We start from the raw sequence: 23,771 nt of genomic DNA, 5'->3' as shown, positions 1-23,771 counted from the left end.
ATGACACCCTGATTTGGTCATAAATGATGATGTGTACAGTAGGTGATATGACACCCTGATTTGGTCATAAATGATGAGGTGTAGGTGATATGACACCCTGATTTGGTCATAAATGATGATGTGTACAGTAGGTGATATGACACCCTGATTTGGTCCTAAAATGATGATGTGTAAGTGATATGACACCCTGATTTGGTCATAAATGATGATGTGTACAGTAGGTGATATGACACCCTGATTTGGTCATAAATGATGAGGTGTAGGTGATATGACACCCTGATTTGGTCATAAATGATGATGTGTACAGTAGGTGATATGACACCCTGATTTGGTCCTAAAATGATGATGTGTAAGTGATATGACACCCTGATTTGGTCATAAATGATGATGTGTAGGTGATATGACACCCTGATTTGATATGACTCCCTGATTTTGTCCTAAATTATGAGGTGTAGCCAATGAGATGTTTGAAGGCCTACCTCTGCAGTGTGTTCATGCCATGCATTCTTTTTAGCTTAATGCTGAACATGACGGATTTAGCTAATCCTCCCTTAGTACATAGGTTGCACACGTACATGCACACTCACTCACACACCAACAGACCGTTGTTCTGCAAAATGTTTATTCTCAAAGGATTTTTTCATTGTTTAACAGCATGTGCAATATTTTAAGTTGTGCAGATACATACAATACATACATACATACAATAGTTTGTGCATTGGTTCAACTTACAAAAAAAAAAATCTGACAAATTGATGAAGAATTATCATACTCCTGTGATCGCCAGCTCAGATGTCTCAGATAAACCACTTCGTGACATTCATGCTCAACCTAAGCCAGAGTTCATGAGTCATAGCAAGGATATTAATGATTTTAACATGAGTTGGAATCATCCTTCAAGCAGTAAGCAGAGCTCATGTGCAATTGCTGGAAAAAGAGTACAGGACTATGATTGATTATGACGGAAGAGATTTGTCAGCGCCTTTGACATGTTACAAACGGGTTACACCAGGCACGTAACTGAAGCATTCCATTCACAGAGTTTAAAAATAGTTTTAGAAGACTGGTCTGATTATTTCTAATGTACGTGACACTGTCACATCTGGTGTAGCCCGTTCTTAGGATTATACCGGTAAGTACTGTATATACTCCTTTGATCCTGTGAGGGAAATTTGGTCTCTGCATTTATCCCAATCCGTGAATTAGTGAAACACACTCAGCACACAGTGAACACACAGTGAGGTGAAGCACACACTAATCCCGGCGCAGTGATCTGCCTGCAACAACAGCGGCGCTCGGGGAGCAGTGAGGGGTTACTGTAGGTGCCTTGCTCAAAGGCACTTCAGCCGTGCCTACTGGTCGGGGTTCGAACCGGCAACCTTCTGGTTACAAGTCCGAAGCCTTAACCAGTAGGCCACGGCTACCCAGTTATGTGCCCGGTGTGGCCTGCACACACAATTGACCTCTTTCTGGAACGGCCCACTGCGCATTCCTGAATTCTAGTTCTTGGGCTGTAGCCAAACACAAATGAAAATAAAGAAATGTATTTTTTCAAGTTCACTGTCTGTACATGTCTGTATTAATAAAAGGAGTGATTTACTGCTTTTGTTGTGAATCACCCTCCCTGAATGTAGGGCAGTTGCTCTCACGTATCCAAATTGGTCTCAGCCAACAACATCAAAACAGAGAAGCTGCATGACTGTTATTCAAGGGGCCTATAGTGAAACTTCTATAGGTTCTTACACTTTTAGCATAAATGTACTGTATATGGCTGGAGGAGGGTTGCCGGTTCGAACCACGACCAGTAGGCACGGCTGAAGTGCCCTTGAGCAAGGCACCTGACCCCTCACTGCTCCCCGAGCGCCGCTGTTGTTGCAGGCAGCTCACTGCGCCGGGATTAGTGTGTGCTTCACCTCACTGTGTGTACACTGTGTGCTGTGTGTGTTTCACTAATTCACGGATTGGGATAAATGCAGAGACCAAATTTCCCTCACGGGATCAAAAGAGTATATATACTATACTTATACTTATATGTGTGAAGGGCACATAAGGGACACATACGTTAAAAGGTTTGGTCCGGGCCACTGAATTTTGCTTCCTGTTGCCCCAAACCTAAGTGGACACATTCAGCGTGTGTCAGAAGTGAAATGCTGTGTTGGTAACTAAACCCGTGTGTGTGTGTGTGTGTGTGTGTGTGGTGGCTCCAACTCACGGGGTGTCATAAGAACTGAAGAACACAGGTCAAGACCACCTACGTTGACCAGCTTCAATAGCTCGACACGCCTGAGAGTCGTCCCCCCCCCCCCCCCCCCCCTCTCACTAGGCTAAGGCAGTTACAGGGGGAGAGTGGAGAGTGCTGCCATGCTGTGTTCTTGCAGCATGGCAGCTCTGTCTCTGGATGTGTTTCACTTATTCATCCCCAGTCAGGCTGCTGGGCCGTGTGGAGCCGCCTGCCTGCCTGCCTGCCTGCCAGAGAGCGAGCTACAGTAGAGCGCGAGCACTGCCTGGGAATCCTCCCTGGGGCTCCTCTCCTCTCCTCTCCTCTCCTCTCCTCTCCTCTCCTCTGCTCTGCTCTGCTCTGCTCTGCTGGCTCCTCTCTCCTGAACTCTCACTTTCCCTGTTTACTTCTTGTCTTTCCCCCCAGTTTCCCATGTTTTGCCCCCCCCCCCTCCCTCCACTCGTCCAACTTTGGGTTCTATCCTTTCTTCTGCTTTCTCACTCTTTTCGTTCCTTTCCTCCATCCCTCTCTCTCCCTCTCTCCCTCCCTCTCTCTCTCTCTCCCCCTCCCTCTCTCTCTCTCCATCTCTCTATCTCCCTCTCTCTCCCTCTCTCCCTGCCTCAGTCTCTGTCAGTGTTCCTCCGTAACTTGTGTTTATAGATGCATAGCCCATTTAACACACGGCAGCGTTGCCTGCTGGGTGCTGATAAATCATTTACAGTATGTTAAATGGAGAGAGAGAGAGAGGGAGAGAGATCATAGTGCAGTATTTACCGTATTTTAAATGAATGAGATGAGAGAGGGGCTTAAAAAAGGGGATGGGAGGGCTCTGGGAGTCCCTCTAGGGTAGAGCGCAGAGGAAGCGCGCCGACTCCTCCAACACGCGAGAGAAAAGAGAGAGAGAGAAACAGATAGAGAAAAGAGAGAGAGAGAAAGAGAGAGTGGTGGATGTCTAACCCTCCAGCTGGAGAAATGGTGCCAGAGAGGACTTGATTAAGGCACCAGTGGGGCAACATGGAAGCCTAGAGGTGGGAAAGTGCTTCTTAGTCAGATTCAGACTGCTGCCTTTAACTCCCCCGAGGGGGGCCAGCCACACAACAGCTTGAGGAGAGTTGACAAGTCTGGTTGCCTGATTATCCTCTTTTTTTCTTTTACCCTTCCTCCCTCTCTCTCTCCCTCCCGCCCTCCCTTGCTCTCCCTCTCTATTTTCTCTTCCTGTCTGCATTTAGTGAGACTCCATGAAAGATGACAGAGGAGGTGATTGTTATTGCCAAGTGGGACTACACTGCCCAGCAGGACCAGGAACTTGACATCCGGAAAAACGAGCGCCTTTGGCTCATCGATGACTCCAAGACGTGGTGGCGGGTGCGCAACACCTCGAATAAGACCGGCTACGTCCCCTCCAACTACGTGGAGCGCAAGAACAGCCTCAAGAAGGGCTCTCTAGTCAAGAACCTCAAAGATACACTTGGTAAGATGCTTCTGTCTGCTGTCATGTGTTTTAGGTCTAAATACTGACTTGTCCAAGTACACAAGCAGCAGGAGAACAAGGCCCAGACTTGGCACACATTACCAATAAGAGGTGTTAATGTTGGTTTTATGTTATGCATGGTTTATTAAACATCATTTTACATGTGCTCCTTTTAAATGTTTTGTGAATGGTGATTAATATGCCAAAACGTTAGAACAGAGAATTGCAGCTATTTATCAGTGGTTCAGGCAAGGAAAAGGGATTGTTCTGCACATATTATGAGATGTATTTTTGTCCTGTGTAGAATTTATCATACAGATCTGTGAAATGAAAAAAGTAGATGGAAATAGCATCACTAATTCAGGAACAAATTATTCTGTTTCACCCTACACTTGACTATTTTTGTCACAGATTTGCTTAAATAGACTTTTTCTAGATATTTGGCTTTAGATGTTTTTGTATGGTACTAGGATCTATTGTCCACAAACCAGGCTATTGGCAGTCTTCTACCCATAAAAGAGGTAAAAAAAAGGCTTTAAATTAAACCAAGATAGGGTGAGGGTGGGAAGACAGGAGTGATGTTTAACACAGCCAATGGCTGTACTGAGTGTGTCACTATTAAACAACCCAGAATTGTGTCTCTTTTAGAATAACTGCATTTAAAACCTTTGTTAACAAGAGAGATGTGTTTGCTATAAAGATTCAATAAGAGATCAATATACCAATAAGTCCATTTTCATCACTGGTAACGTCCCTTGGAAATCGGAAGTGAACAAAGTGAACATGTAAGGAGATCTAGGTGTTAATTGAAGCTAACTACCTATGGCAAGGTGCATTGCAAGTTAGCTCTGGGGTAGCAAAAATCAAAGTGTGCCATCTTAACATACTGAAGATCACAGTATCCAGTCGAAAGCAGAGGACAAAAGTGTGCCATCTTAACATACTGAAGATCACAGTATCCAGTCGAAAGCAGAGGACAAAAGTGTGCCATCTTAACATACTGAAGATCACAGTATCCAGTCGAAAGCAGAGGACAAAAGTGTGCCATCTTAACATACTGAAGATCACAGTATCCAGTCGAAAGCAGAGGACAAAAGTGTGCCATCTTAACATACTGAAGATCACAGTATCCAGTCGAAAGCAGAGGACAAAAGTGTGTCGAGCAAAACGTTTGCACTTTTCATTTCTTCGCCCCCGCGAGAGTTTAACAGGTGCGAAATCCCCATGTTATTTTCCCATAGGACAAATCTCAAGATACCGGATCTCCTTATGTGGGCAAAGATGGTAGCTTTTTTGTTGCCAAACTTCAGAGGTTTATTTTCTTTTGTCTGGTGTAGCCAGGATAAATATACGCGTCTTACATGATATGTGAAATATATGGTAATGTGTTGGATAAATATGTGTACGCTTGGTTAAAGGCCAGTGAGGTGTAACGTACCTGAAAGCTTGTATCCCCAGCAGCTTGGTGGCTTTGCACTGGCTTCATGTTATCAGTATGAAGTTGAAAATAGGCTCTTGATTAAATACTTCAGAGTTCGCTAGCAGGATAAAAAAGGATTACGATGGAAAGGGTGAGATCTCTTGATCTCCATGATTTCTTTGAAGAGATATCTTAAAAAAAAATCCCTGCTCATTACTGAACTACCTTGGTATGATGCTTCTAACTGCTGCTGTTGAGCTATTGTTCCAACCACCAAACCTTTGGATCATGTTTGCGATTGTTTTTTGGAACTATCCTTTCTAAAAAACGAAATCCATGTACGGTCGTTCTAACTACCAAGATTGTGACAGAAGATAGCCAACTACCCTAGAAACGTACCCCAGAAAAGTAGAAATAATTTTGCACACTTGAGCACATTTGATATGCCTTATATTATAGACGCCTCATTTATGGCTGCATTCTTTAAAGGAGAATGAATAGGTGAGAGTTTGCACTAAATAAAAAAATGACCTTTAATTTACAACTTAAAACTTTAAATGCCTCACCACCCATGTGCCTTCAAGGCTAGGAGTGCTCTTGAGTGTATTTGGCGAAGTCATTGCAGAATATTGAGTTTTCTTCTATAGACACAATTAAACATATTCATCTACAGACACAATTGAGTACTGTTCAAACAATCTCTATTTCCCTTACCACGTGGCAGATAAGATGCCACTTAATTGCGGGGTTGTCAACCAGGCAGGGCAGTTAATAGCCTGGGCTTCTTTGTGCTCGTGCCTAATGACCCAGTGGACCATGGTGCTTTAGGACGAGATAACTACCCAGAATAAGCTTCCCTTAGTCCGGCTGTTGGCCTCTGCCCTGCTCTGGTTCAGTGTGCATTCATTCATAAGGTCTGTTTTGAAGAGCCGAAATGAAATGTACCCACACACAAAGACACGCACAAATTCACACACACTCGTATTCACATACACACTCACACACACACTCACACACACACACACACACACCACACACATTCACACACACACACACACACGCACACATTCACACTTACATACACACTCACACAAACACACACACACACACTCACTCACATACATACAGTACACACTGACGCACACATTCACACACACACACATTCACACATGCAGTCAGTCACCCCGTTTGAGAAAATGTATTTAGTGCAAGCCTGGCGTTGGGCCAGCGGTGCTGTTTATCTAGCAGTGGGCAGGCTCATCTGACTCACGGTCCAGTAGAGCGCTAAGGCCCTCTTTCCAGCCGACACATAAGCTGTAAGTGGAGAGTAATTGATGTTTTGCTGCCTGGGGGGCCGTGAGTCTGTCAGCTGCTTGACGCATGCCCTCTTCTGTCGCCCCGGTACCGCGCACACTGCCGCCACAGTCCCCCTCTGGAGCTGCAAAGGAGTACCGTCACACCGGTGTGACGGGAATGTTGTTCTACAGAATATCTGGGTTCATTGAATTTAACATGGAATTTTAGAACCTTCAATTGTTGCGGAACTTACAATGTTCAAAAGCCTACGCCTTTAAGGGTTAGAGGAACACGCCAACTTAGATAAGAGGATGCGTACATGCCCTTCTCTTCTCTGTGGGTGCAATAATGCAATGACCCAGTTTAACACTGTTAGCCTAGCTTAGCATAATTTACTGGAAGTGGGTTATAGGCTAACTGGAACAACCCATTTCCAGTGTATTATGCTAAGCTAGGCTAACAGTGTTAAACTGGGTCATGAGAAGAGCACACAGCATCAGAGATGGGTATGGAATGTCTCCTCTGATCTAACTTGGTAGTAGATGGCAAATTAGCTCATTTCCCCAAAGGTTAGCGTGTTCCTTTAAGATGAGGCTTGCGCGAGCAGATGAAAGGCATCTAACTGAGTGAATTGAGCCGTCAAGGGTGACACCGAGCGCTCTGCGATGTTCATGCCATCACGCTAGCGGAGTGCATTTATCATGCTTGTGTTACGCCGTGTCGGAGTGCTTGTGTTTTGACCCACCAATGAGATAATGTGATGGCTAATGGTTTTGATGGAATGCTAGAATGTTCTAGAATCCTCCTTTTTTTAAAAATCCTGACTGTGTATGGTGTATACAAAGCTACACATCAGAATTGTATGTTCTGGGATTGCTATGGTGGCATTTTCACTTAACATAACTCTTAGAGATATTTAAGAATGGTGATAAAGGTCTTTTGACAAAACCAGCTGTTTTTAGCATAGACTGTATATATATGTAAACATTTAAACTCTAAAAACCATAGACTGTATATATATACAGTCTATGGTTTTTAGAGTTTAAATGTTTTCTTTCTGTTTGGTTTCATCTGTTTCAGTTTAGACCTACAGTGTGGGGGGAAAAAAGCAACAACAAAAAAAAAAAAAACGGCCAGTGCCTTACTATACACTCGTGATTTCTGAGTATACTTTTTAGTTACCAAAGATGTCCAGAGGCTTCCTAGTGGCCATTGATCGTTGCATTGATTCGGATGTCTAAAAGCCACGATACATGACCATGTGTGTGTGCATGCATTTGTTTTTTTTTGTTTTTCTCTGGCCATTAAGATAATCCAGATTTTGGCAGTAGCCATTGTTCTTTTCCTGCGGCACCCTGATAGCAATGTGTGTGTGCTGCCATATTGTTTGGCAGTGTGGTCAGGCAGTGTGGTCAGGCCGTGGCGGCGGGGGGAGGCCTTATGCAGTGCAAATGGAATCTCATGACGACTGTGAATTTGGTAGATGCACAGTCAATGGAGTCCATTTATCTTCACTTTCAACAGCAGTAGACTCAGCTAAATTGAACTTAACCCTGTGTCCCTCAACTATGCCTCTCCTGGTTTGTCCATGTTAAGTCTGACTCGTGAAAAAAGCTTATAAGGCTTCTCATGGTTTTGAAGGATGAAGAAATGAATGCTTGTGGCCTAGATGTTTTTGATCGCACAGACCAAGACCATGTAAGACTTGGTTGCTTTTGGTTAATTTACTATTGAATGTGCTTTATGCTTTTTGGGTGAAATGATGAGGCAAATCAATTGTTTTTCTGTTGGTTCATGTTATGGCATGACTTCAGAAAGGCATGATTCATTGTGTTTGGGATTATCATGTATTTATCCATGCTCAGTTGCAGATTAGCATGTAGGCCTGATGAACCTGTAGCTTTCCATCAAAAAAATATAGTTTGAAAAGGATGGGTCCCATTTCTAAAAAAAAAAAAATCTATTTTTGAAATGGGAGACCGTACATTTTTCTGTAATAAGTGTGCACCACTTGGTGGTCAGACAGAACATTTAAAGTGAGGGAATTATGTATAAGGAGCAGGAGGGGGAAAAGCAGAATTCATGAAGAGAGGGGAAAAGAGATTAATCATCCAGCTCTGCACTTCTACTGCCTGCTTCGCTAAACCAAATTATTTTCGTCATGACTTCTGTGCAGAGTTGGTTTTCGGCGTCATCGGCGTCTGCGCCAAGAGTGCGCAGAGTGTGTGTGTGTGTGTTTGAGTGACTGTGGGCCTGTTGGCCTGTTGGCCCGTGGGCCCGGCCACTAGCCTCCTGGAGGAAACATACTGGAGGTGTGTGTGTGTGTGTGTGCGTGTGTGCGCGTGCGCACCGGCCCCCAAACCTCCCCACAGGGGCTGGACGCTGTCACTGTATCATGCTGACATCAGCAGGCCGATATTTCAGGAGTGGGCGCCTAATAGCTGCGGTGGCTGGCTGATCTGGAGTCAGTTTTCACATTTGGCCTTCGCTGAGTGGTGGAGGCAGGAGGAGGAGGAGGAGAGGGAGGTGGAGAGGGGAGGAGGAGGAGGTGGGAGGAGGTGGAGAGGGAGGAGGTGGGGAGGAGGAGGAGGTGGGAGGAGGTGGAGAGGGAGGTGGAGAGGGGAGGAGGAGAGGGAGGAGGAGGAGGTGGAGAGGGAGGAGGAGGAGGAGGAGGAGGAGAGGGAGGAGGTGGAAAGGGGAGGAGGAGGTGGAGGAGGAGGAGAGGGAGGAGGAGGTGGAGAGGGAGGAGGAGGTGGAGAGGGGAGGAGGAGAGGGAGGAGGAGGAGGTGGAGGAGAGGGAGGAGGTGGAGGTGGAGAGGGAGGAGGAGGAGGAGAGGGAGGAGGTGGAGAGGGAGGAGGAGGAGGAGAGGGAGGAGGAGGAGGAGAGGGGAGGAGGAGAGGGAGGAGGTGGAGGAGGTGGAGGAGGAGGAGAGGAGGAGAGGGAGGAGGTGGAGGAGAGGGAGGAGGTGGAGGAGGTGGAGAGGGGAGGAGGAGAGGGAGGAGGTGGAGAAGGAGGAGGAGAGGGAGGAGGAGGTGGAGAGGGGAGGAGGAGAGGGAGGAGGTGGAGAGGGGAGGAGGTGGAGAGGGAGGAGGAGGAGGAGGTGGAGAGGGGGACAAAGAGAGACCTGCAATGTAGAGACTAGCTGTTTCTTTATGAATGGTTGCTCTTTACTGTATTTGCCCAATATGTTGTCACACAAGTGTTCATGGGCTACAGTAATCCACATTCAAAGTCATGGACAAGCCCTAAACAAAGGCAAAGACTTTTACTCATTTTACTCAAGTTAAATAGTACAGCAAACCAGGCTATAATAAAGTGGCGATGACTAGCCTGTTTACAGCCTTTGAATGAGCGATTTTGGAAGAATAAAGATCCTCCAAGCTGCATTTAAGGCTGTTCCAAGCTGTTTGCGGTTTGTCATATCCTGCAATCATGGCATGATTTGGCCTGCTTAGTGCTTGACAGATCAGGCTAATTAGACAGGTTGATGTGCCTGTAAGGAAATGGGGCCACCCTTTACATGGAGGTGATGGTTGACTCTTTCCGTCAATTTACACTCTTATAGAGGAAGCAGAGGGACAGAGCTTTGTGAAACCTAGTTTGTGCTGGTTCTCAGATTTCACTGTTGATGTTGAACTCTGAAAGGAAAACTACCAGTTCCGTCGAGCTGATTGACATCTTCACCTCTCTGTATTTGCAGATGATTATCTGGATTTATTTTCCATAAAGGGTGACGTATGTTTGTACAAAATAAGCATCTCCCCAGCATGTGTGGCAGGAGGAATCCTAGCATACTACAACCCCAAAATAGTAAATGTTGGGACATTGTTTAAAATGTAAATAAAAACAATGTAATAATCTGCAAATCTCTTAAACTCATAGTTGCAAAAAGGACACAGACAATATATCAAATGTTGAAAATGAGAAATTTGACTATTTCATGGAAAAGATATGTTAATTTTGAATTTGATGCCAGCAACATGTTTCAAAAAAAGTTGGGACGGGGGTAACAAAATGCTGGAAAAGTTGTGTAATGATAAAGAAAACAAAAGGAAGAATGTTTCATAACTAATTAGGGTAACTGGCAACACGATTGGGTATGAAAAAGAGCATCCAAGAGAGGCATGGTCATGTAGGGGTATTTATCACTCTGTGTAAACCTGTGTGCACAAATAATGAAACAATGTCATTTTAAAGCTTCTTAACATGAAATTGTGACGTATTTAGGGAGTTCATCATCTACAGGACATAATATTATTAAAACATTCAGAGAATCCAGAGAAATCTTTGCAAACAAGGGAAATATCTGAAAAACAAATTGGATGGCCGTGGTCTTTTGGACCTTAGATGGCACTGCATCAACACCAGACCTGTTTCCAGACCTGTCATTGTATTAGCTCAAGACAATTTCTGATAACCATTGTCTATGTGCCCAGTTTGATACTTAATTCCAAAACTACAGCCACAATTGTAACAGCTTAAATTGTATTGAGACATGATACAGAAAATACCACCCTCTTATCTGGGCCTGAGCTTGTTTAAAATGGACTAAGGTAACGTGTAAAAAGGTCCTGTGGTTAGACCAATCAAAGTTTGCCTTTCGTTTTTGAAATCATGGACTCATCTGGGCTAAAGAGGAGGGGGCCTATCCATGTATTCAACCTATCCAACTTGTTTTAGTGCTCAGTTGCAAACCCAACATCTATGACGGTGTGGAGGAGCATTAGTGCCAACAGCATGGGCATCTTGCACATTTGGCAAAGCACAATCAATTATGAATGATGTATACAGGTTTTGATCAACATATACTGCCATCTAGGCAATGTCTTTTCCAGGGACAACCTTGAATATTTCAGGAAAACAATGCCAAAATGAATTCTGCACATACTTAAATAGTATTTCTCCATAGAGGAAGAGTCCAGGTGCTAAGATGGCATGTCTGCAGTCCAGATTTGTCAAATTAGGTGCATAATGGAATGAAAAGCATGACTAAGAATACCCCATACTGTTGAGCAACTGAAATCCTATATCGGGGAGTAATGGAACAACATTTCATACTCAAAACTGTAGCAAATGGTCTTCTCAGTTCCTAAACATTTACAAAATTGTGTTAAATGAAGAGGTGAAGCAGCACAGTGGTAAACATGCTCCCGTCCCAACTTTTTTTGGAACATGTTGCTGGCATCAAATTCAATATAAACATATACTTTCCATGAAATAGTCCAAATTTTCATTTTCAACATTTGATATGTTGTCTATGTCCTTTTTGCTGCTAAATATGGGTTTACAAGACTTCTATATTATGAAATTCTGTTTTTATTTACATTTTACACATCCCAACTTTTTCTGTTTTGGGGTGTATTAATGCAGAAAATTAAACTAAGCCTGCAGCTATCAAGAACAAGATTTGAGTTGTTTTATACTGTGTATAATACATATAGTGTGTGTGTGTGTGTGTGTGTGTGTGTGTGTGTGTGTGTGTGTGTGTGTGTGTGTGTGTGTGTGTGTGTGTGTGTGTGTGTGTGTGTGTGTATTGTCCATTTTAGACATTAGAGATATGTTCTTGGAAAAAAACTGATTTGTGAAGCAGGTCCTTTTTAGACAGTAATTCTAGTGTTTTTTAAGTAAAAACACAATTGAGTCAGATTAGAGTTTATGGTTCCCTGTTTCTCTGTGTTAATTGAGTCAGAGATTAGAGTTTACGGCTCTCTGTTTCTCTGTGTTAATTGAGTCAGAGATTAGAGTTTACGGCTCTCTGTTTCTCTGTGTTAATTGAGTCAGAGATTAGAGTTTACGGCTCTCTGTTTCTCTGTGTTAATTGCTCACTTTGCGCCACTTCAGTGGCAGGTGGCGTCAGAACAGAAATCCTCTTTACGGTAGCGTTGTATCTCCTCCCTGTGTTCTACCTTTGGACCCGACTGTTTTATATCTGTTCCACTGGTACGTCCCAAAGGGATACAGATCTGTGTTAGCCTGGCTAACGTCAGACCTCATCTCATTGAGATGTGGTCTGGGAACTACACATTCATTTTCTCGTATTTGAGACGTGGTTTACGAATGCCCAGAGCCGTTTGTAGGGCGCTACGAATGTCTTATCAAATGCGTCTGTATGTAGCTCATAACCGCTTCAGTGTGTCGTCATCGTCTTGCTGTCCCCCCTCCGTTCTGTGATTTGTTTCCTTCGTTGAGGTGAAAATTTGGTCCTTGGAATCCAGGCTGCCTAGCAGCGTGAATAAAATTGCGTGTGTATGGCAGCATGTGGAAACCCAGGCTAGATCTGTGTATGAAAAGAGGTAGGTATTAGAAGACGAGGGTTTCTCTCTGTTAATCGTTTGAGGTTTGGAGTCTGCAAACAGGACGCCCACACACGTAAGAGCTAGGGTCCACCCACGCAGTGGAAATGACACCCTCGGTTTGCCAGCCTCCATCGGCCCTCTCCCTCTCCCTCTCCTGCCTTCTCCTCGCTCTACAGACCCAGCCATCAAAAACGGACTGCTGGAGAAAGTGTGCTATGAAGTTCTCCAAAAGTAGGGCAGCTGCTTCCACGCTCTGTGGTGCACATCCAAGCCTGCTGTCTTGTGTTTTCAGAACCGAATGATCATGGTGTCTTTGTTTGCTTGTTTTTTTGTTTTCCTTCTCGCGTGTGTTGGAAAATGTAAACGTTGCGCGAGTGTGTTATGTGGAGTGTTATGTGTACCCTGAAGAGCACTTGCTTCTGTTTTGAAGGCCTCTCGAGGAGGACTGATTTGTCTGTCACCACAGTCACTCTCTCTTCCTCTCCACTTGAGTTTACTGTTATTCCTTCTCTTCCTCCTCCACTTCTCTCTTCTCCTCTCCTCCTCTCCTCTTTGTCACCACAGTCACTCTCTCTTCCCCTCCACTTGAGTTTACTCTTATTCCTTCTCTTCCTCCTCCACTTCTCTCTTCTCCTCTCCTCCTCTCCTCTTTGTCACTACAGTCACTCTCTCTTCCTCTCCACTTGAGTTTACTGTTATTGCTTCTCTTCCTCCTCCACTTCTCTCTTCTCCTCTCCTCCTCTCCTCTCCTCTTTGTCACTACAGTCACTCTCTCTTCCTCTCCACTTCAGTTTGCTGTTATTCCTTCTCTTCCTCTTCTCCTCTCCTTCTCTCCCTTTTCAATCTACATGCTGATGCCATAAAGGCTTTAGAGGCTGTCAGCAGGAGATGTTCACTTGTTTTCCTTTTTGTGGGAAGCTATAAATAAAGAACCCCCCCCCCCACACACACACACACACACACACACACACACACATACACACATAACACAGAGAGGTCCCTGTTGGTTAGTGGAACAGGATGGAGAGGAGGTGATTGGCTGAGGCGTTAAAAAGCCTAAGTGTGGAGATAGATTTGAGAAATGGCCACCTCTCTCTCTCTGCTTCTCCAGGTCACTGCAGTTCTATATTGGTCACCGTTTTCACTCGCCACTTAGCCAGGGTCTTATTCTGGGCAAAAAACTCGGCCTAACCTTTCACAGGGTGCACGGTGGCAGGGGGTTTTGTGTGTGTGAGGATCGTGTTGTTCTGCAGCGCACCGGACGTGTGTGTGTGTGTGTGTGTATGTGTGTTTGTGTGTGTGTGCTCCAGGCTGACTGCATCCTATTTAACTCTTTGAATGCCTGAGATTCCTCCGCGGGGGGAATATGAGCCGGAGAGTGCGGTCATGTGGTTGAGTGATATGAACTGACCGCGGTGTGACAGGCAGGTCTGGGGGAGTTTGCGTGACGGCACCTGGGCCACGGGATGTGTGTGTGTGTGTGTGTGTGTGTGTGTGTGTGTGTGTGTGTGTGTAAATATTGATACGAGTGAGTGAGCCGGTGTGCAGACTCGGCGGCGGGTTAATAAGTCATGATGTGAGGAGACTGAGATTGGCACGATCCACTGCTCCACGGGGCCCCCTGGCACGCGCATGCACACACGCAATACACACATGCACACATATTCACACACACATATGCACACGCAACACACATGCACACACACACACACGTCATGCACACACACAGAGAGCTACACACGTATGCGCACACACACACACACACATACACACACATACACACACACATACACACACACACACATACACACACATACACACACACATACACACACACACACATGCACACACACACACACACATACACACACATACACACACACATACACATACACACACACACACATATGCACACGCAACACACATGCACACACACACATTCACACACACACACACACATACACACACACACAATCACACGCAACACACATGTACACACACACACACACACACACACACACACACACACACATATGCACACGCACACACACATATGCACACGCAACACACATGTACACACACACATTCACACACACACACACACACATAGACATATGCACACGCAACACACATGCAGGCCCACACATTCTCACACACACACACACGCACACACACACACCCACATGCACACACATACACACACACACACATATGCACACGCAACACACATGCACACACACACACACACACACACACACACACACACACACACACACACACGTCATGCACGCACGCACGCATGCACACACACAGAGAGCTACACACGTATGCACACACACACACACAGAACTCCACTGAGGTAGAGGAGCAGCCAGGCATGAAGAACGGAGGAGGTCAGAGACAGGATGGTGGGATTTCTGCCTGACCGGAGGACCGGCCGCTGCTGCGGTCTCCACAGTTGGACACAGCAGGAGGGCATTGCAGATGAGCCAGGCAGTGACTTGTAATCCTTAAGGTATAGACCCTTTCAAGAGTTCCATTATCAGCATCATAGTTGGCCCCACAAGGCTTCCGTTTTAACATTCCATATGTTATCTTAATGCAGAGGAAGTAGATTGGGAACCAAATAGAACTTTCAAGCATTGTTTTTGTTTTTATTGTTGAAAGGGTCTATAGGTATAGGTACTCTTTTGATCCTGTGAGGAAAATTTGGTCTCTGCATTTATCCCAATCCGTGAATTAGTGAAACACACTCAGCACACTGAGGTGAAGCAAAATCCCGGCGCAGTGAGCTTGCTGCTACAACAGTGGCGCTCAGGGATCACATTAGCCAGCGGCAAGCAGCAGGTTTCCTATAGTTCTCGGTTCGGCAGCGGAACAGTGGCAACACCGGCGTAAAGCTAGCGTTGAACAAGCTGAGCGTTGAACCTGGTTCAACTTTCAAAGCGCAACGCCAGCATATTCATTTGACAAACCATTTGTGTTGCTTAAGAACGAGACTAAACTTATTATGGTCTGAGCGTTGCATTACGTTTGCCGCTGGCTGATGTGATCCCCGCCTAAAGGTAATAAATACTTGGCATCTGTGTTCGGCACTTGGAGAGGATATAGCATAGGAAGTAGGGTAACAGGAGAGGGATGAGGAATGACTGGTGTTGAATACAAATGTTACTGCATACAGTACATGTAACAACACAGATGCACACACATGCACACGCAACACACATGCAGGCCCACACATTCTCACACACACACACACGCACACACACACACCCACATGCACACACATACACACACACACACATATGCACACGCAACACACATGCACACACACACACACACACACACACACACACACACACACACACATACACGTCATGCACGCACGCACGCATGCACACACACAGAGAGCTACACACGTATGCACACACACACACACAGAACTCCACTGAGGTAGAGGAGCAGCCAGGCATGAAGAACGGAGGAGGTCAGAGACAGGATGGTGGGATTTCTGCCTGACCGGAGGACTGGCCGCTGCTGCGGTCTCCACAGTTGGACACAGCAGGAGGGCATTGCAGATGAGCCAGGCAGTGACTTGTAATCCTTAAGGTATAGACCCTTTCAAGAGTTCCATTATCAGCATCATAGTTGGCCCCACAAGGCTTCCGTTTTAACATTCCATATGTTATCTTAATGCAGAGGAAGTAGATTGGGAACCAAATAGAACTTTCAAGCATTGTTTTTGTTTTTATTGTTGAAAGGGTCTATAGGTATAGGTACTCTTTTGATCCTGTGAGGAAAATTTGGTCTCTGCATTTATCCCAATCCGTGAATTAGTGAAACACACTCAGCACACTGAGGTGAAGCACAATCCCGGCGCAGTGAGCTTGCTGCTACAACAGTGGCGCTCAGGGATCACATTAGCCAGCGGCAAGCGGCAGGTTTCCTATAGTTCTCGGTTCGGCAGCGGAACAGTGGCAACACCGGCGTAAAGCTAGCGTTGAACAAGCTGAGCGTTGAACCTGGTTCAACTTTCAAAGCGCAACGCCAGCATATTCATTTGACAAACCATTTGTGTTGCTTAAGAACGAGACTAAACTTATTATGGTCTGAGCGTTGCATTACGTTTGCCGCTGGCTGATGTGATCCCCGCCTAAAGGTAATAAATACTTGGCATCTGTGTTCGGCACTTGGAGAGGATATAGCATAGGAAGTAGGGTAACAGGAGAGGGATGAGGAATGACTGGTGTTGAATACAAATGTTACTGCATACAGTACATGTAACAACACAGATGCACACACATGCACTCGCAACACACATGCATGCAATACACACACACACACACACACATGTGCATGCAACACACATGTAACAAGTCCACAGCTTGATGAGGAATGACTGGTGTTGAATACAAATGTTACTGCATACAGTACATGTAACAACACAGATGCACACACATGCACTCGCAACACACATGCACGCAATACACACACACGCACACACACACATGTGCATGCAACACACATGTAACAAGTCCACAGCTTGATGAGGAATGACTGGTGTTGAATACAAATGTTACTGCATACAGTACATGTAACAACACAGATGCACACACATGCACGCAATACACACACACACACATGTGCATGCAACGTGCATGCAACACACATGTAACAAGTCCACAGCTTGATGAGGAATGACTGGTGTTGAATACAAATGTTACTGCATACACTACATCTAACAACACAAATGCACACACATGCACTCGCAACACGCATGCACGCAGTACACACACACACACATGTGCATGCAACATGCATGCAACACACATGTAACAAGTCCACAGCTTGATGAGGAATGACTGGTGTTGAATGCAAATGTTACTGCATACACTACCAGTCAAGTTTGGAGACACACATTTCCATTCCATGAGATCAGTTGCATTGTTTTTTACTCAGGGCAGCAGTTTTCAGATTACATTATGTGCTTACATCATTGCAAAAGGGTTCTTCAATGTTTGCTCAGTTAGCCTTTTAAAATGATATCAGATTAGTAAACAGAATGTGCCTTTGCAACATTGGATGAATGGTTGCTGATAATGGGCAATCTAGATATTGCATTTAAGATCAGCCATTTCTTTCTATGACAGTTGAGAACCCTTTTGCAAACTTTTCTCAAAACTTTTGATTGGTAGTGTACATGTAACAACACAGATGCACACATGCACGCAATACACACACACACACGCACACACGCAACACACATGTACTGTAACAAGTCCACAGCTTGATGAGGAATGACGGGTGTTGAATTCAAATGGAACTGCATATATGTAACAAGTCCACAGCTTCTTGCCTGCAAAAATTACACTATCACTACTGATATTTTTACTTTTTCGTATTTGAGTTTTTGTATCCAGAATGCAATGTTGTCGTCTGGTTGGTCATTATCTGTTTACAGTGAGAACTGAGATGGGACCTGGGAGAGTAGTGTGAAACAGCAGTGCTGTGTTGACTGGTGCTTGCTGCTATGGTAACCCAAATGATTGTTTTTGTCAGTGGAAAGTTATTTCTCTTCTCTCTATGAGGAATGTACGACTGCATTGCCACTGTGGCTGCACCCCCCCCCCCCCCCCCAACACACACACACACACACACACACACACACTCCCACCCCCTGCACAGCGACTCCTCTCCTCTTTCCTTCTTCCTGTCTTTCTTCGTTCTTCCTCTCCTCCAGGTTGGACTGTTCTCCAGCGCAACAGCAGAAACACTGTGTGCCTTATACACTTACACTGTTACTTCACGAGTTCTGAATGTAGCCATTTTGTACGATTGGTTTATGGAGCAAATGACCCAGACCCAGCTTGTGCAGGCCTCTGGTGTGTGTAGTGTTGTGTGTGGGCAGCCCTGTAGACACCTGAACCGTAAACACCACTATCTTAAAGAAGCAGCAGTTAGTGAGGTTCCCCCTTCACTGTAAAGCACTTTGGGTGCCTTGAAAAGCACTATATAAATGCAATGTGGTGGTGTTGTTGATGTTGTAAAACTAGGGACCAAACTGGCTAAAAGGCAGTAGCTTTGTAAACACCAGCAACACAGCACAGAGAGTACTTAGAAAATCTGCTTGCTTACAGATGTGTTTTTGCTAAAAATATGCACTGTAATGTTGTGCTTTGAAAATAGATTGAAGTAGACCCAGAACAAACAAACAGTCTACTACAGAAACTGCTAAAACGTATTCATTTTGTCTGACACTCATCGAAAGCCACTTACATATGGCAATTATTGCCAAGAGCCAGTCTCCCGAGAGCCTCTCGGGTTAAGTGCCTTGCTCATGGGTACAATGGCCGCAGCCCGGACTTCAACCCACAACTTGTCTGGCTACTCCATGCTAGCACAGTTCTTTATGCTACCACCACCCCAAAACCTCTTAAAAGCAGTAAAAGCTTGCACTGAAAGCATTCATCTCTCTCTCTCTCTCTCTCTCTCTCTCTCTCTCTCTCTCTCTCACACTCTCTCTCTCTCTCTCTCTCTCTCTCTCTCTCTCTCTCTCTCTCTCTCTCTCTCTCTCTCTCTAGGCCTGGGGAAGACGAAGAGGAAGACGAGTGCGCGCGACACGTCCCCCACGCCGAGCACGGATGCCGAGTACCCGTCCAACGGCAGCAGCGGCGGCGGGGGCGGGGGCAGTGGCGCCGAGCGCATCTACGACCTCAACGTCCCGGCACTGGTCAAGTTTGCCTACGCGGCGGAGCGCGACGACGAGCTGACGCTGGTCAAGGGCACGCGCGTGCTGGTCATGGAGAAGTGCAGCGACGGCTGGTGGCGCGGCGGCTACGGCGGCCAGGTGGGCTGGTTCCCGTCCAACTACGTGATGGAAGAGGGTGGCGAGGAGGCGTCCGGCGAGGCCGGAATGGGCTACCTGACCGCGCAGCGGCAGCAGCAACCGAGGGGCGGCGGGCTCAGCAACGGCGGTGGTCAGCAGCATCAGCATCAGCCGCCAACGCCGCCGCCGTCGCAGATTGGGGTGCTGCACACGGTCCAGACGCTCTACCCGTTCAGCTCGGTGACGGACGAGGAGCTGAACTTTGAGAAGGGCGAGGTCATGGAGGTGGTGGAGAAGCCCGAGAACGACCCCGAGTGGTGGAAGTGCCGCAACGCCCGCGGGCAGCTGGGCCTGGTGCCAAAGAACTACGTGCTGGTGCTGAGTGACGGGGCGGCACCCGGGGGCACCCTGACCCACCCGGCCCCGGGCGGAGTGGGTAGTCAGACGGGCCCCGCGCGCACAGGCAAGTTTGCCGGGAAGGACTGGTACTACGGCAAAGTGACTCGGCATCAAGCGGAGTGTGCGCTCAACGAGAGGGGAGTAGAGGGCGACTTCCTGGTCCGAGATAGCGAGTCATCGGTGAGTGCTTTTTGTATCAGCCCAGTTGTCTCTTTTTAAATACTGTGGACTTAAAGGACCAGTATGTAGGAAATAATGGAAAATAAATTGTAACCATTCCAAAAATGATCACCATATGTTGTCAGAGAGTAAGGAAACACAATGAATTGAAGTAATGGCTTATTTGACAACATTACTATAACCCATAAAACCCCCTAAAACCCATGGAAAAAAATGAGTTACGGGGCTGAATCTCTTGGAATTTTCGTTTATGTTTTGAACGATTAATTCTAGAATAGCGTATTAATAATTGGCTGGCATGTCCTCCTATTTGTGTTGCCAAATTAGCAAAGGCCAACTGTCAACTTGCTGTCTGTTGTAGTCATGAACGCCTACGAGAGGCAGGCAAATTTCCAAAAGTAAAACAAGAAACAAATTAAGTGGAGAGAGGTATTTTTTGTTTTCACTGTTTCCGTAATATGTAGGTGGGTCATGGTTGGAGAAACGTTAAAGCAGCTGCAGGTCAACTAACGTTAGCTAAGTCTTCATTAGATCTGGCAACCCAAAAGAGGCTCGCGTCTGGTAGTCTTGAGAACGTTCACCAGTGTTTTGATTTTGGCCTACAGAACGTTCGGTAACAATCCTACAAATCGCTCCTTTAAGGGCCATTCACACTAACAACGATAACTATAACAATAACAAGAAAAGAGTATCGTTCTACCTAAATATAAATGATGACCTCCACACATAAACTATAACTACAACAATAACGATATGAAGAATGACATCGTTGAGGATCACTTTCAGAATGATTTTGAGAACGATAAAAAGCTGAGAGCCAATCAGAATCCATGAAATGTTTTGCCATCATCCATTAACAGAAGACTTACTTTCCTTATCGTTGGTCAGTGTTGATGCTTTTAGCCATCACATGACTTGACACTTGTCTGCACAGGATGTTGTAATATGAGACATGTTTTTACAAAATAGCCCTCTCAGTTACCCTAAGCATCTCTATGGGTTGAAGGATGCTGCTGTACTGAATATACTGTACATATACAAAACTGTAGCTTTAAGAAAAATGAGTAAATCTTTTTGCAGAACTTCACAAAACTGCCTCTTGTAAATCCTGCCGACAACTTCTCAAGAGCCCCAGACAGCATGGCACTCTCTAGTGTAATGCAGTCTAACTCATCACTTCACTCAAGACTCCATCATCGTTTCCACCCACACTTACACTCATGTGTCCATGCCTGTTTCTCATATGTTCTCATATAATCGTTTATTCACACTACAATGTGAAGTTCGGATCCCTGTAGGAGTCGGGATTGTTTTGTATTACATGGTAGATCATGTATTTGCAAGTGCATCATGCAGACACATCCCAGGAAAAGAATGTACACACTTCGTCAGACTCTGTTATTAAATTATTAAGAAGTGGCTGCTGTGGCTATCTGGGAATGCTCTCTCCTCACAGTCAAAGAATGATAATTGAATAAATAACATTACAATATATGTAGGGCCTTCATTTTGGTATTGCACAAACCCATGAGATGATTTTAATATTGCAGTACTCTATAATTGGGGATGGTTGATGAATGCGTCAAATTGTTTTTTCCTTATTGTTTGGTAAAGCCACTGGGATGGCTTGTTGCATTCTTTTCCTCTGGAGATTGATTTGTTTGCGCCTCTGAGATGTACAGGGTTCTCTTGGAGGCTGTTGGTTTAAAATCCAATTTGAATTTAATTTCATCTTTGCCTCTCCCCCCTTGCTTTCTCTGCCCTTTTCCCATCCTGTTACCATGTCAACTCTGTCACCCCTCTTCTCTTGGATTATTCTCTCTCTCTCTCTCTCCATTTCTTGGATGTTGTCATCGTTTCCTGCCCCTCTTCCTCCTCTCCTCTCTTCTCTTCTCCTTTCTTCTCTTCTCCTTTCTTCTCCTCTCCTTTTCTCTTCTCTTCTCATCTCTTCTCTCCTCTCTTCTCCTTTCTTCTCTTCTCCTTTCTTCTCCTCTCCTTTTCTCTTCTCTTCTCATCTCTTCTCTTCTCCTCTCTTCTCCTTTCCTCTCTCCTCTCTGTCTCTCGCCAAGCCGAGTGATTTCTCAGTGTCCCTGAAAGCGGTGGGGAAGAACAAGCACTTTAAGGTGCAGCTGTGTGAGGGGGTCTACTGCATCGGCCAGCGGCGCTTCAACACCATGGACGAGCTGGTGGAACACTACAAGAAAGCGCCCATCTTCACCAGCGAGCAAGGGGACAAGCTCTACCTTGTCAAACCTCTGCTGTGACACACACACACACACACACACACACACATACATATGTACACATACCCATACAAATACGCACCAACCCTGCCTGAAAGCAAGCCTTAGGATTGGACTCTGTGCAGAGCAATGTCTCGTTTTCACGTCCCCCCTTGTGGCGAAACGCAACAGTTCCGAGAACTTTTACCACATAGTACCAAACCGAGGACATTCAGTAAGAACCATGAGCCAAACACGAACCAACGACTCCAAGCCAAATGTGAAGACCTGGAGATGTTAAAGATTGTCACGGTACAAGCAGTACTGTCGGTACGAGCTGTTTCACATCTTTATTTAAAGTGTCCCGGGGCCTGTATATTCATTGTTTTGTTTTTTTGTTTTGTTTTATTTTGTTTTGTTTTTGTCTTAAAAAAGTGTACCCTTCCCAGGGTTGGTTTATGGAGAAGGTGTAAGAGAAGAGGACCTTGCCTTCACTAAGTGACCGTATTAAAGCACACGCTCATGGCCTTGGCTGCTGGCTTCACCTCTCTGTGGTCTCCTCGTCTCAGTGGAACATTCTGAGAATCTCTCAGTCTAACAGCACTCCCGTTCTGGAAACTTCCACGTGTGTCAAAAACTGTTGTGAGTACAGCTGTTCAAGACCAGAGAGGGGAGACGTAGAGAGGAAAACCAAACGTTTCTTTCCATATACGCTGGGCAGGTTTACTCTGTTCACTCTGCTCAGAGGTGCCAGACCCACTAACAGCTCTTCAGGAGTTTCACCAACACTCTGTGACGTCGAATGACAAGAACTATTTGAGTATGAACAATTTTCAACCAAATCCACACAGGTATTTTTTACAGGCTAAACTAGCTGTGGCAGCTGCGATGGTGCGGAGCAGCTGAGCGCACGAGTCTGAGAGAGCCGTCTCAGGAAATGGACCCCGTCCCTCGCCGTCCCTCTCGTCCACCTGAGGGAAAGGACAAGAGCGCCATTCGGTGGCCAAACATGGAAGTGACAAGGGAAGTGTGTTTCTGTTTTCAGTGGAATGTTTTGTGGATGTACAACCAAATGTGCCACCCTTGTAGTCGCTCATGTGAAGCCCTCCCCTCCCCTCCCCTCCACACACGTTTCATATTTACTGTTGGAAATCCTCAGATCAGGGTTATAGTGTATAATGTATTTATCCATGGTCACAGATTAAAGCATTAAAGTATCCATATATACACAGACACAGACACTATGTTTACCAGTATGACTCTACAGATGAGAGCCCACCTCTCCTTTGTCTTATGTCAGAATGTTATTGAGCGTCATTATTTAAAATGTTTTCATCTGTTTGTCTATTTAAAAAGAGGAAAGATGGTGCGTATATAATTTAGTTCCAGACGTATAGTACTGTGCAAATACAGTGTGGGTAGAATTGAGATACATTTGTTCA

At 45.5% G+C, this 23,771-nt stretch overlaps 1 protein-coding gene across 1 annotated transcript in view; it reads left to right on the top strand.

Moving 5' to 3' along the window:
- nck2b (NCK adaptor protein 2b) overlaps positions 1-23,771 on the top strand; it is a 49,352-nt gene extending 25,581 nt beyond the window's left edge. Inside the window, exons 3-5 of the mRNA XM_076302936.1 lie at positions 3,448-3,689; positions 19,284-20,107; positions 22,177-23,771. Of these exons, the coding sequence (XP_076159051.1) occupies positions 3,464-3,689; positions 19,284-20,107; positions 22,177-22,371 (1,245 nt within the window). The 5' untranslated portion in view covers positions 3,448-3,463 and the 3' untranslated portion in view covers positions 22,372-23,771. The remainder of the gene's footprint in view (positions 1-3,447; positions 3,690-19,283; positions 20,108-22,176) is intronic.

The sequence above is a fragment of the Alosa pseudoharengus genome, unplaced genomic scaffold (assembly GCF_046254945.1).
Source record: "Alosa pseudoharengus isolate Yale_2024_CS ecotype anadromous, Long Island Sound unplaced genomic scaffold, YU_APseudo_1.1 YU_APseudo_1.1_scf_24, whole genome shotgun sequence".
NCBI classification, from domain to species: Eukaryota; Metazoa; Chordata; class Actinopteri; order Clupeiformes; family Clupeidae; genus Alosa; species Alosa pseudoharengus.
Note: the sequence above shows the minus strand (reverse complement) of the source record. Positions and strands in the feature narration are given on the sequence as shown.